At 50.6% G+C, this 10,502-nt stretch overlaps 1 protein-coding gene across 2 annotated transcripts; it reads left to right on the top strand.

Annotated features, from left to right (window-relative positions):
• Window positions 1–6,621: 6,621 nt before the first annotated feature.
• Window positions 6,622–9,526, top strand: LOC119356773 (G-type lectin S-receptor-like serine/threonine-protein kinase SD2-5). Of its 2 annotated transcripts, XM_037623754.1 has the most exons (3): window positions 6,622–7,043; window positions 7,832–7,897; window positions 8,033–9,526. In XM_037623754.1, the coding sequence occupies exons 2-3, from the start codon at window positions 7,873–7,875 to the stop codon at window positions 9,364–9,366; spliced, it is 1,359 nt and encodes a 452-aa protein (XP_037479651.1). In that variant the 5' UTR covers window positions 6,622–7,043; window positions 7,832–7,872; the 3' UTR covers window positions 9,367–9,526. The 2 variants fall into 2 exon arrangements, with proteins under 2 accessions (XP_037479651.1, XP_037479652.1); XM_037623755.1 differs by lacking the exon at window positions 6,622–7,043 and having other exon boundaries at window positions 7,702–7,897.
• The last annotated feature ends 976 nt before the right edge of the window (window positions 9,527–10,502 follow it).

The following is a 10,502-nucleotide window of genomic DNA, read 5'->3' as shown; positions in this document are numbered from 1 at the left end:
TCATCTCCGCACAACAATAACCAAGACATATGTCTTGTAGTTCGGATCATAGCCCTTCTCGACAGAGTTCGTCTTTGATGGATCTTCTTCCGGAGATGATGGAGAGCGAAACGCCTCCCCCTGTTTCCCGCCTCATGAGGCGGACGACCCCGAGGTGTCGTCACGGAGGATTTCTCCTGATCCGCCAAGGCCGGAAGGTAACCCTTCGGCCACCCAAAGTCCGGAGTATTCGGCTCCTAAGGGGAGCAACAGAAAGAGTCCGAAACTATCCGGTGCACGACCGGACGCACTGATGGGTCTTCAAACAAAGGATAATAGTCCCAGGTAATGATCATGCTGCTCACATGTGCAGGCGGCTGAGGGTCCGGTGGCTGGCCGGACTGGTGAGTTTGCCGAACTGAGGCAGCTTGATACGGCACATGCCGGCATTGTGCCTGTGAACAAGTGGCTTGACGAGGCACAGGGTACGTATTCTCGGGTGGTCAGTGGTCAACAGATATTAAGAGGAGCATGATGCTAGTATCTATAACATGCTGTGATTGCAGATGGAGCTGCCGCCATGGAGACCCTTCTGGCGGAGCTTGCCCGAGCCAAGGAACAAGCCAGGAGAAGTGATGCGGCCACCCTAAAGGCGGCCGAAGAGTTAAGAGCCGAACAGGCTGCTCATCGCCAAAGCGAAGATAAAATAGCCAAGATGGTTGTTGAGCTGAAGGATGCCGCCGAGCTTCTTGATAAGGAAAGCCAAGAGAAAACGGCGAACCTGAAGAAAGCCATGGTAGCAGCCAAGGAGACCCGCTCTAAAATCAAAGCGACGAAGGAGGAGCTTTGTCAAGCCGGAGATATCACGGCTGGGAAGTCCTTTTTGTTGCGGATGAAGTTTGGAGATCCGAAGTATGCCCCTCTGGATCAGTTATGGAGTGCTGCAGACACGTACTTGGACTTGGCAACGAGTGCTGCTGATGCGACTGAGTTTTTCAAAGATCAAAAAGTTCACGAAATGGAAAAGTTGTTATGGTCGCAATTCAGTGCTCCAACGCGTCCGCTGCTGTTAAATGAGCAAATGGCCAAGTGGGCTGAGCTCCATAGGTTGTCCGGACTTGCCATAAGGTCTGTCGTGGATCATCTTTGGCCAGAAGGACCAAGGCCAAATAGTTATTTTGGTTTAGTGCAACTATTCCTTGGTGATGTGCCACATATCGACGCTTTAAAGAGGTCGGCGTGCATGGAGGGTGCGGATGGCTCTTGCCCGTGTTAAGACATACTGGGCAGAGATGGATGCCACCGCTATTGCAACCCGGGGTCTGGCCGTAGGCCAGGTCTCGGCCGAGCACTAATTTGAAGAAGTCCTAGAAGGCACTCGTTTAATAGAGGCTCAGTGCTCGAAGAGTATCATGTTCGAGTGACATGTATCCCAATTGTAAAAACAATGCTATTTGGATTATAAAGGATGTGTTTATACTTTTGCCTGAAAGTATTATGATGCCTCCTGTGCGGCCGTTTATGTATGTATATAACCTGAAAGTTTGCAATCGTCAGCTTTAGCCCCCACGCATATAATGCGGGGGTGTTCGGAAAAGCGCGTATTCACACTTGATCCAACGTCTTGGTCCATTAAGGAGGTGATAGCGCGGTGAACAAGGCAATCGGACTATATTGCTTTAACACTTTCACTTAGCCATAGGGGTTTGACAGTGGGGCTGCTATATAGCCCCTGGTACTTCCGCGCTTATCCGAATACGGTGCGCATACATACATGACCGGGAAACCGGTCCTTCGTTAATGCGGAGGAATCGCGAAGATTCCGCTGAGTCCTCGAGTGGTTGACCAGTCTCGCGCTTTATCATGACAGACAGTTTTCGGCTTTCTCTACTGAGGTGCTCATCCAGATGAACCAGGGCACAATCGCAGTAGTTCTTCCGGTGCCACCTTAGCCGATAGAGCGGAACGTAAGGTAGCAAAACACGGGAGCCGGGCAAACCCAACTATTGACCAAAGACATGATTCATAGTTGATGCATATAAGGCCAAACTTGCAACGCCGAACACTCCCTAAGGTATTCGGTCTTTACTACGTATACTGGGCTGAGTAACGCCTTCGATAATAAGCCCTCAATTTCCAGGTACGTGCATTAGTCTGACGTGACGAAATGCCAATAACGCCAGCATCCCTCTTGGTTATGTTGAGTATCCGGTGGGTGTGAAGCAACAAGAGACAGTAAAAAAGTTTTGCATAGAGTCTTAATCTAAAAAGAAACCTTTGAACGGGGCCCTGTTGCACGTCTGCGCATGTGTCTCCGTTGTGCCGTATCCTGGAAGGGTGTAGCATGATGATCATCTGCAAGAGAGAAAAGCCCAGGTGAAAGTTTTCGTGAGAAAAATTGGTTATTCTTAATAAACCATTAAAATTCAATCTAGATAAGGTCAAGCCGAATTGTAGTCCTTTTTGCATGTGGGAAGCCCCTAGCACCACCTATGGGGGTATATCCATCGACCCAGTCTTAGGTTTATCTGAGTTGTTACAGCTAGTGGTGCGCCGGACTCGTCTAGCCGTGTCCGCGGTCTTGACGACCGATCATTTATTCTGGTTGGAGAGGTCATTCAGTGTTCGGCTGCTAAAGCCGCCACACATTCTTCCGCACGTAAGGAACGCTCTGTGTTTCCGCTAACTATGATGATGCCACGTGGACCGGGCATCTTAAGCTTAAGATAAGCGTAATGCGGTATTGCATCAAAACGAGAGAAGGCCGTTCTTCCGAGTAGTGCTTGATAGTCGCTTCGGAATGGAGCGATGTCGAAGGTTAACTTTTCACTTCGGAAGTTGTCGGGAGAACCGAATACAACCTCTAGTACTAGAGAGCCCGTGCAGCGGGCCTCTGGGCCTGGTATTACTCCTTTAAAGGTAGTATTGCTTTGGCTGATTCTTGTCAGGTCTATCCCCATTTTGCGGACCGTGTCCTGATATATCAGATTAAGACTACTGCCGCCGTCCATAAGGACTCGGGTGAGATGGTATCCGTCAATTATTGGGTCTAGTACCAAGGCAGCTGATCCTCCATGCCGGATACTAGTCGGGTGATCCCTGTGATCAAAAGTGATCGGGCAGGCCGACCAAGGGTTGAACTTGGGGGTGATGGGCTCCATGGCGCATACGTCTCAGAGTGCATGTTTGCTCCTCCTCTTCGTTACGCGAATCATGTTCACTGTTTTGACCTCTGGTGGGAATTTTTTCTGTCTCCTAGTGTTTTGCTGGCGAGGCTCATCCGCGTCTTCACTTGGTGTCTCCCTCCCCTTGTGTTCGGTGTTTAGCTTGCCGGCCTGCTTGAAGACCCAGCATTCTCTATTGGTGTGATTTGCCGGTTTGTCGGAGGTGCCATGAATCTAACATAATCTGTCTAGAATCTTGTTTAGGCTGGACGGTCCATCTCTGCTGCCTTTGAATGGCTTTTTTCGTTGACCGGGTCGAGAGCCCATGATCCGGCGTTTACCGCCGTGTTGTCTGGGCTGTCTTCATTGTTTCGATGCTTGCTTTTATTGCGTCATGGTTTTCCATTGCCATCCCTGGCTTCGGATGTGCCTGTGTCGCTGGTGCCACTATGGGCCAGCCAACTATCTTCGCCCGCGCAAACGCGGGTCATAAGGCTTGTTAGGGCTGCCATTTTCCACGGTTTTTCCTGGCTGAGGTGTCTGGCGAGCCATTCATCCCGGACACTGTGTTTGAAAGCCGCTAAGGCTTCGGCGTCCGGGCAGTCGACAATTTGATTCTTCTTAGCGAGGAATATGTTCCAAAGCTTTCGGGCTGACTCTCCGGGCTATTGAATTATATGACTTAAATCGTCTGCATCTGGAGGTCGGACATAGGTCCCTTGAAAAATAGCCCTAAAAGCATCCTCAAGCTCTTCCCAACTTCCAATTGAGTTTTTGGGGAGGCTCTTCAGCCAGTGTCGAGCGGGTCCTTTCAACTTGAGGGGAAAGTATTTGATGGCGTGGAGATCATCTCCGCGAGCCATGTGGATATGAAGGATAAAGTCCTCAATCCAGACCCCAGGGCATGTCATTCCGTCGTATGCCTCTATGTTCACGGGTTTGAATCCTTCTGGAAATTCGTGATCCCGAACCTCATCGGTGAAGCATAGGGGGTGCGCGGCACCCCTGTATTTGGATGTGTCATGGCATTCTGACGGTTGTAGTGTTCGTTTTTGATTCAGTGCCGGAGCGCGCTTCCTAGATCCATAGATGGACCTGGTCATACCGGCTTTTTGGTGTAAGTCCTCACGTAAATCGTGTGCTGACTTATGTGCGACATTGTTAGACGCCCTATCGCGGCCACGGGGTGGTCGATCCGGCTGATCGACCATTTTATTTTTCGACTGTATAGGCTCTAAAGCCTCGTCATCGAATTCAGGCAGCAGCGTGCGCTTTGGATAGCTCTTTGTGTGGCGTCTGCCACTGTACTTTTCTTCAGTATCAAGCACTTTATTCCATCTACTGTTGAGCGTATTTTGCGCGGCCTTAAGCCTTTGCTTCTGCTTCTTTAGACTCCTCGCGATGGCAATAAGCCTTCTGTGGAGGTCCTCTTGCTCCAAGTGCCTTCGGGGATGATGTGTGCATCGTCATCCGGACTGTTCTCCTCTCCGGAGACAGGTTGATGAGCTTTAACCTCGGCGTCGCCGTGATGGGACAGCGGCTCCGTACTATGTTCGTCGTCCGCTGGTTCATCCTGCTCTGTCGCTGGGTCCATCTGGTCGTCGTTTGCTTTGGAGTCGACCGGGGTATTATTCTTTCTTGCGCTGTTATCGCTGTTTTTGCCGAGGCGGGATTTGGAGTGGAGCCTACGTCGTCGCTTTGGTTGCTTCTCGAGGGGATTATCCTTTGCTGCATCCTTCCGTTCCTCGTCATTGTTTTCTTTGGGTGTATCCATCATGTATATATCGTGTGATGAAGTGGCTGTCCAGCTCCCTGTGGGCGGTGGTTCCCGTTCCTCTCCTGCATCGTTGTCCATACCGTCGATGTCTTCGGAGTCGAAATCAAGCATGTTGGTTAAGTCGTCGGCAGTGACTATTAAGTGGATGGTGGGTGGGGAACAAATTTCTTCATCGTCCGCTTCTCACTCCTGCCGGACATAGTTCGGCCAAGGGCCTTCTGACAAGGAGAGAGACCTTAATGAATTCAGCGCGTCGCCCAGGGGCGAGTGCTGAAAGATATCCGCGGAGGAAAACTCCATAATCGGCGCCCAATCAGATTCGATAGGCACGGACGCAGGCGGTTCGGAGCCCGTGGCCGGGGACGACTCCAAGGGTCCGGCAACACAGGTCTCGTAGGAGGTGAAGTCAGTATTCGGCTCTGTCGCTACTGAGTGTGCGGCCTCCGTGGCGGGGTCCATCCACCCGTCCTCGGACGGCGCGATCTGCTCCGGATCAAGGGCCGGAGTTGCCACAGGTGTGATCTCCCGAACACTGTCCGGCGGCAGAGCTAAGTCATGCTCGTCGTGGCTGTGCGGCGCACCTAACACAGGCTCGAATCCGTCGAAGATCAAGTCTCCGCGGATGTCGGCAGTATAGTTTAAGTTTCCAAATCCGACCTAACGGCCAGGGGCGTAGCTCTCGATCTTCTCCAGATGGCCAAGCGAGTTGGCCCGCAGTGCAAAGCCGCCGAATACGAAGATCTGTCCGGGGAGAAAAACCTCACCCTGGATCGCATAGTTGCCGATGATCGAATGAGCCATCAAGCCTTATGGTGACGACACAGTGGAACTCTCAATGAAAGCACCAATTTCGGTGTCAAAACCGTCGGATCTCGGGTAGGGGTCCCGAACTGTGCGTTTAAGGCGGATGGTAATAGGAGGCGGGGGACACAATGTTTACCCAGGTTCGGGCCCTCTCGATGGAGGTAATACCCTACTTCCTGCTTGATTGATCTTGATGATATGAGTATTACAAGAGTTGATCTACCACGAGATCGTAGAGGCTAAACCCTAGAAGCTAGCCTATGATTATGATTGTTGTTGTCCTACGGACTAAACCCTCCGGTTTATATAGACACCGGAGAGGACCAGGGTTACACAGAGTCGGTTATAAGGAAGGAGATCTACATATCCGAATTGCCAAAGAAGAGTCTCATCCGGACACGAGACAAAGTCTTCAATCTTGTATCTTCATAGTCCAACAGTCCGGTCAAAGTATATAGTCCGGCAGTCCGAGGACCCCATAATTCAGGACTCCCTCACACACCCTATACACAAAAGAAATACTTGTAATTATAACAAAAGGTCAAAAAGATGAAAATATTTTTGATATATGGAGTAAGTCATATGGATTTTTCATTTTAGTTCTCATGTTGTTATTATAACTCAAATTTTCATCAATCAATTCCCATCGCATCGCGAACGGGCTATCCGTAGTACACGATGAAAGTTGAGTCAAACTCGTGCATTTTAGGGTCCACCTTTCCAAATCAAATGCACTCTTCCCGTTCTGTTCTTTCCGAGGAAAAAGTCTACTGAGGGAGCGATAGAGAGAGAGAGAGAGAGAGATGCCGGAGAGGAAAAGTATGCGCTCTCTCCTCCGTCCCTCAGACTGCAGCACTCGCAAGTCGCAACCCCACCATTGGACCACCAGAGCAGAGCTCACACGTCGCCGTCCGTTCCTCGGCCAGGACCGGAAGCTCCCGACGAAGCGCCGGCGTCGCCATCAGAACCAGATGGTTCAGATGACAGATGCCAGTACCACAACCACAACCACGCAGTGGCAGCAGCAGGAAACACCGGCAGACAACTGACGGTAGCTCGAACCTTCGTCACTGATTCGCTTGGCCAGTCAAGGACGGCCGCGCGCGCGCGCTCGTTCACGCGCCTCCTTCCTCCTCCGCGGGTCGCACTCTGGCACGCGCACCTGCTCCGCCTCGCCCGGTCAGAGACGCCCCGACACAGCAGAGCGAGACCCCTCTGATCGCTCTATATCAGACCGATGCTTTAGCTGCGCCAAGGTTCGTCGGCGGTAAAGCGGGAGGAAGATCAGGCAGCAACTGAGAAAGAAGATACTGACACAAGTAAGTTGCTCTACTCTGCCTTCGTATCTTTCAGTTTTCCCTCTTCAGTGTGTACTGTTTGTGTTCCTGTTCTATGGTCATCTGAATTTGCACTTTTGCTTTTGCCGCCGCTAAGTTTCTGAACCCTAACCGTCCGCTTCAGTCGTTTTGTTCTTCTTATTAAAACTGCTATGATCTCTGAATTTGAAACTGCGGACCAGTGTTTTGCGTCTGACGGTCTGAGAGTCCTTTTGAAATGAGCGTCCGCGGGTGGCGGTTTGATCAATTCAGGGTATTATTTGAAGTGGGATTCGATGTCTAGCTCGCCCATTTTGTTTCTAGGCATAAAGATGAGTATCCACCATCCACAGTTTACGAGTCTGAGCTAAACTAGTGTAGCCAAAATGTCAAACCGAGTGCACAAGCGGAGAGCAATGGTTGGTTGCATAGCAGGAGTATCAATCAGTGCCCTGCACCCTTCTTTCTTAATCGTCTGACATATGCCATGACGCAGAGACAGTGTACAAGTCCAAGCACGCTCTACGGCAATCAGTTACCTATAAACTTACTTGTCAGTATGCCGCAAAAAAAAAAACTTACTTGTCAGTAGCCAGCATTATCACTCCCCTGCAAGAAAAAGTAGCCAGCATTATCGCTAACTCTCCACTAAGCTTGTTAATTAGTTGGCTGTGTGCGTCGTAATGATGCACATGCCGGGGGCTATCCTCCTTTTCTACAAGAAAAAATTGTTAATTAGACTCCTAGGATTCCTATGCTAGCTTGTCTGACTAATGTCAGATACATTGCAGAAGTGAACTAAGAAGGCCTTGAGAGCTTGGGCAACGCAGACATGTCGGCCGCTGTCACTGCAACTGGTAAGTAAGATACATCTACACCTGGCTGACAGAGTAATTAAGCAGGTCGTTTTAGATGATAATAAGCAGATTAAATTGCTGGGTTTGTTCCTTGATTAGTTTTCCACCAGCTAACTCAGTTCTTGTCTTATCCAGTATCGGTGGTCTGTGCGACCGTGGCAGTAGTGATAACCATCGTGATGATCAGAGGATGCCGCCGTTGGAGGTGGAAAGTTTACAAGAAGTTCATGGCCAAGATCTCCGACGAGGTCAACAGAAGGAACCGAGAGCTGGAAGCATGCGCTGCCGTGAACGATGTGGTGATCGAGATCGGCCCCGTGGAGAAGTTCCTCCACGAGATCCTCAACGAGAAGCCGATGAGGTTCAGCTCGGAGCAGCTGGCGTCGTGCACCGGGGACTACTCCACCGAGCTCGGCTCCGGCGGCTTCGGGGTGGTCTACAAGGGGGAGCTCCCTAACGGGCTGCCGGTGGCGGTGAAGGTGCTCAAGGTGTCCATGAACAAGAAGGTGCAGGAGGGGTTCATGGCGGAGATCGGCACCATCGGCCGGACCTACCACGTGCACCTCGTCAGGCTCTACGGCTTCTGCTTCGACCCCAACACCAAGGCGCTCGTCTACGAGTACCTCGAGAACGGCTCGCTGGAGAAGTACCTCTACCGCGACGGGGAAGGCGCCGGCGAGGGCGGGAGAAAGGAGAGGCTCGAGTGGCGGACGCTGCACAGCATCGCCATCGGCACGGCCAAGGGGATAAGATACCTCCACGAGGAGTGTCAGCAGAGGATCGTGCACTACGACATCAAACCGGCCAACATCCTCCTCACCGCCGACTTCACGCCCAAGGTGGCGGACTTCGGGCTGGCCAGGCTGGGCGAGCGCGAGAACCCGCACATGTCGTCGCTGACGGGCGGCGGGCGCGGGACGCCAGGATACGCTGCGCCGGAGCTGTGGATGGCGCTGCCCACGACGGAGAAGTGCGACGTGTACAGCTTCGGCATGGTGCTGTTCGAGATCCTGGGGCGGCGCCGGAACTACGACGCCCAGCTGGAGGACGAGAGCCGCGAGTGGTTCCCCAAGTGGGTGTGGGACAAGTACGAGCAGGGGGACATGGAGTCCATCGTGTCCGCGGCCGCCGGCGTCGGGGAGGCGGACCGGGAGAAGGCGGAGACCATGTGCAAGGTGGCGCTGTGGTGCGTGCAGTTCCAGCCGTCGGCGCGGCCGACCATGAGCAGCGTGGTGCGGATGCTGGAGGGGGAGATGGCCATCGTGCCGCCAGTGAACCCGTTCAACTACGTGTCGGGCGGCGGCAGCTCCAGCAGCTGGGCGCTGTCGAGCGGCACCGGCACCGGCACGTTCACGAGCAGCAGCCGTGATACGGGATGGGATAACAAGGTCTCGGCAGCAAGCACTCCTCGTAAGCCGACAGATGAAATGGTGAAAGGTGTCAAGTCCACTGAGCCAGTGACGACATAGGGGTTTTGTCCATTTGTAGTCACGCGTGGAGCTCCACACGGAGGCTTGCTTTGTTTCCAGTTTACATGTAGGAAATGTTTTGTAAATACTTCTTCCGTTCCCAAATATTTGTCTTTCTAAACATTTCAAATGGACTATAATATAAGGATGTATGTAGACATATTTTAGAATGTAGATTCACTCATTTTGCTTCATATGTAGTCACTTGTTGAAATCTCTAGAAAAACAAATATTTAGAAACGAAGGGAGTAGTAGCATTGTAGACTTTCAATTTTAATCTAGCACACGACGATTTAGCTCATAATATGACAATTGCATATCTCTACTATTAAAAGATACTTCCTCCGTAAACTAATATAAGAGCATTTAGATCACTAAAATAGTGATCTAAACGCTCTTATATGAGTTTACAGAGGGAGTAGTTTATTCATTTCTCTTCCATCACTCCCATTGATATATGCCATACGCGCCATTTTCTTTTCAAAGTACATAATAACCCTCATTATTACTTTTCCACACCGACCTCTACCTCATGGTTTCTGTGTAAAGATATCTCTTCCAAGCAATCAACAAAAAAAATCCAAACCACGCGATAACACTCGTTAATTTATTTCCAAACCAACCCTGCCTCCATGTTTATAGAAAAGAGAACTTACAGAGCAAATAACAAAATAAAAATAAACCACTAATAGAAAAAATCCATTCCAAACAAACAACGAATAGACTCATGTAGTTGTATATACACAATCTCAATCACATCATATCAGTCCTTACCTTTGCCTATGGATTCTCTTCCCACTCTGTTTGCCCATTGTATTTGTGCAAGGGGTCGTTGGAATGACTTTGTGTATTTGACGGTATTTGTATGTGTACGATGGCAACGGAATTGTCTCTTGTTTTTTTTTTCTCATTCTAAGGTCCTGCGGGTACCCAGAAAGTCGTAGATCGATCAAGGAGAAGATATAAGGGCGAGGAGGACGTGGAATGCTATCCCGAACAATAGTGAGAGAAGGGGCTGGTATGCTATTCCGTGGCAACAAATGCGGTGTAGTCATTAAACGCCCAATGCTTTTGTCTGAATGTTTATTCTTAGTAACCGAGGTAATCCCGCGCGACGGTAAGTGCCATCGGTTGGA

This window comes from Triticum dicoccoides, chromosome 2A (assembly GCF_002162155.2).
Source record: "Triticum dicoccoides isolate Atlit2015 ecotype Zavitan chromosome 2A, WEW_v2.0, whole genome shotgun sequence".
In the NCBI taxonomy this organism is placed as follows: domain Eukaryota; kingdom Viridiplantae; phylum Streptophyta; class Magnoliopsida; order Poales; family Poaceae; genus Triticum; species Triticum dicoccoides.
The sequence above is the reverse complement of the archived record's forward strand: the minus strand, read 5'-3'. Positions and strand labels throughout refer to the sequence as shown.

Excerpts from the sequence above, each read along its gene's own strand:
- LOC119356773 (XM_037623754.1), top strand. The coding sequence starts at position 7,873 with ATGTCGGCCGCTGTCACTGCAACTG. Across the intron at positions 7,898-8,032 it reads GGCCGCTGTCACTGCAACTG|TATCGGTGGTCTGTGCGACC; the intron begins GTAAGTAAGATA and ends TGTCTTATCCAG.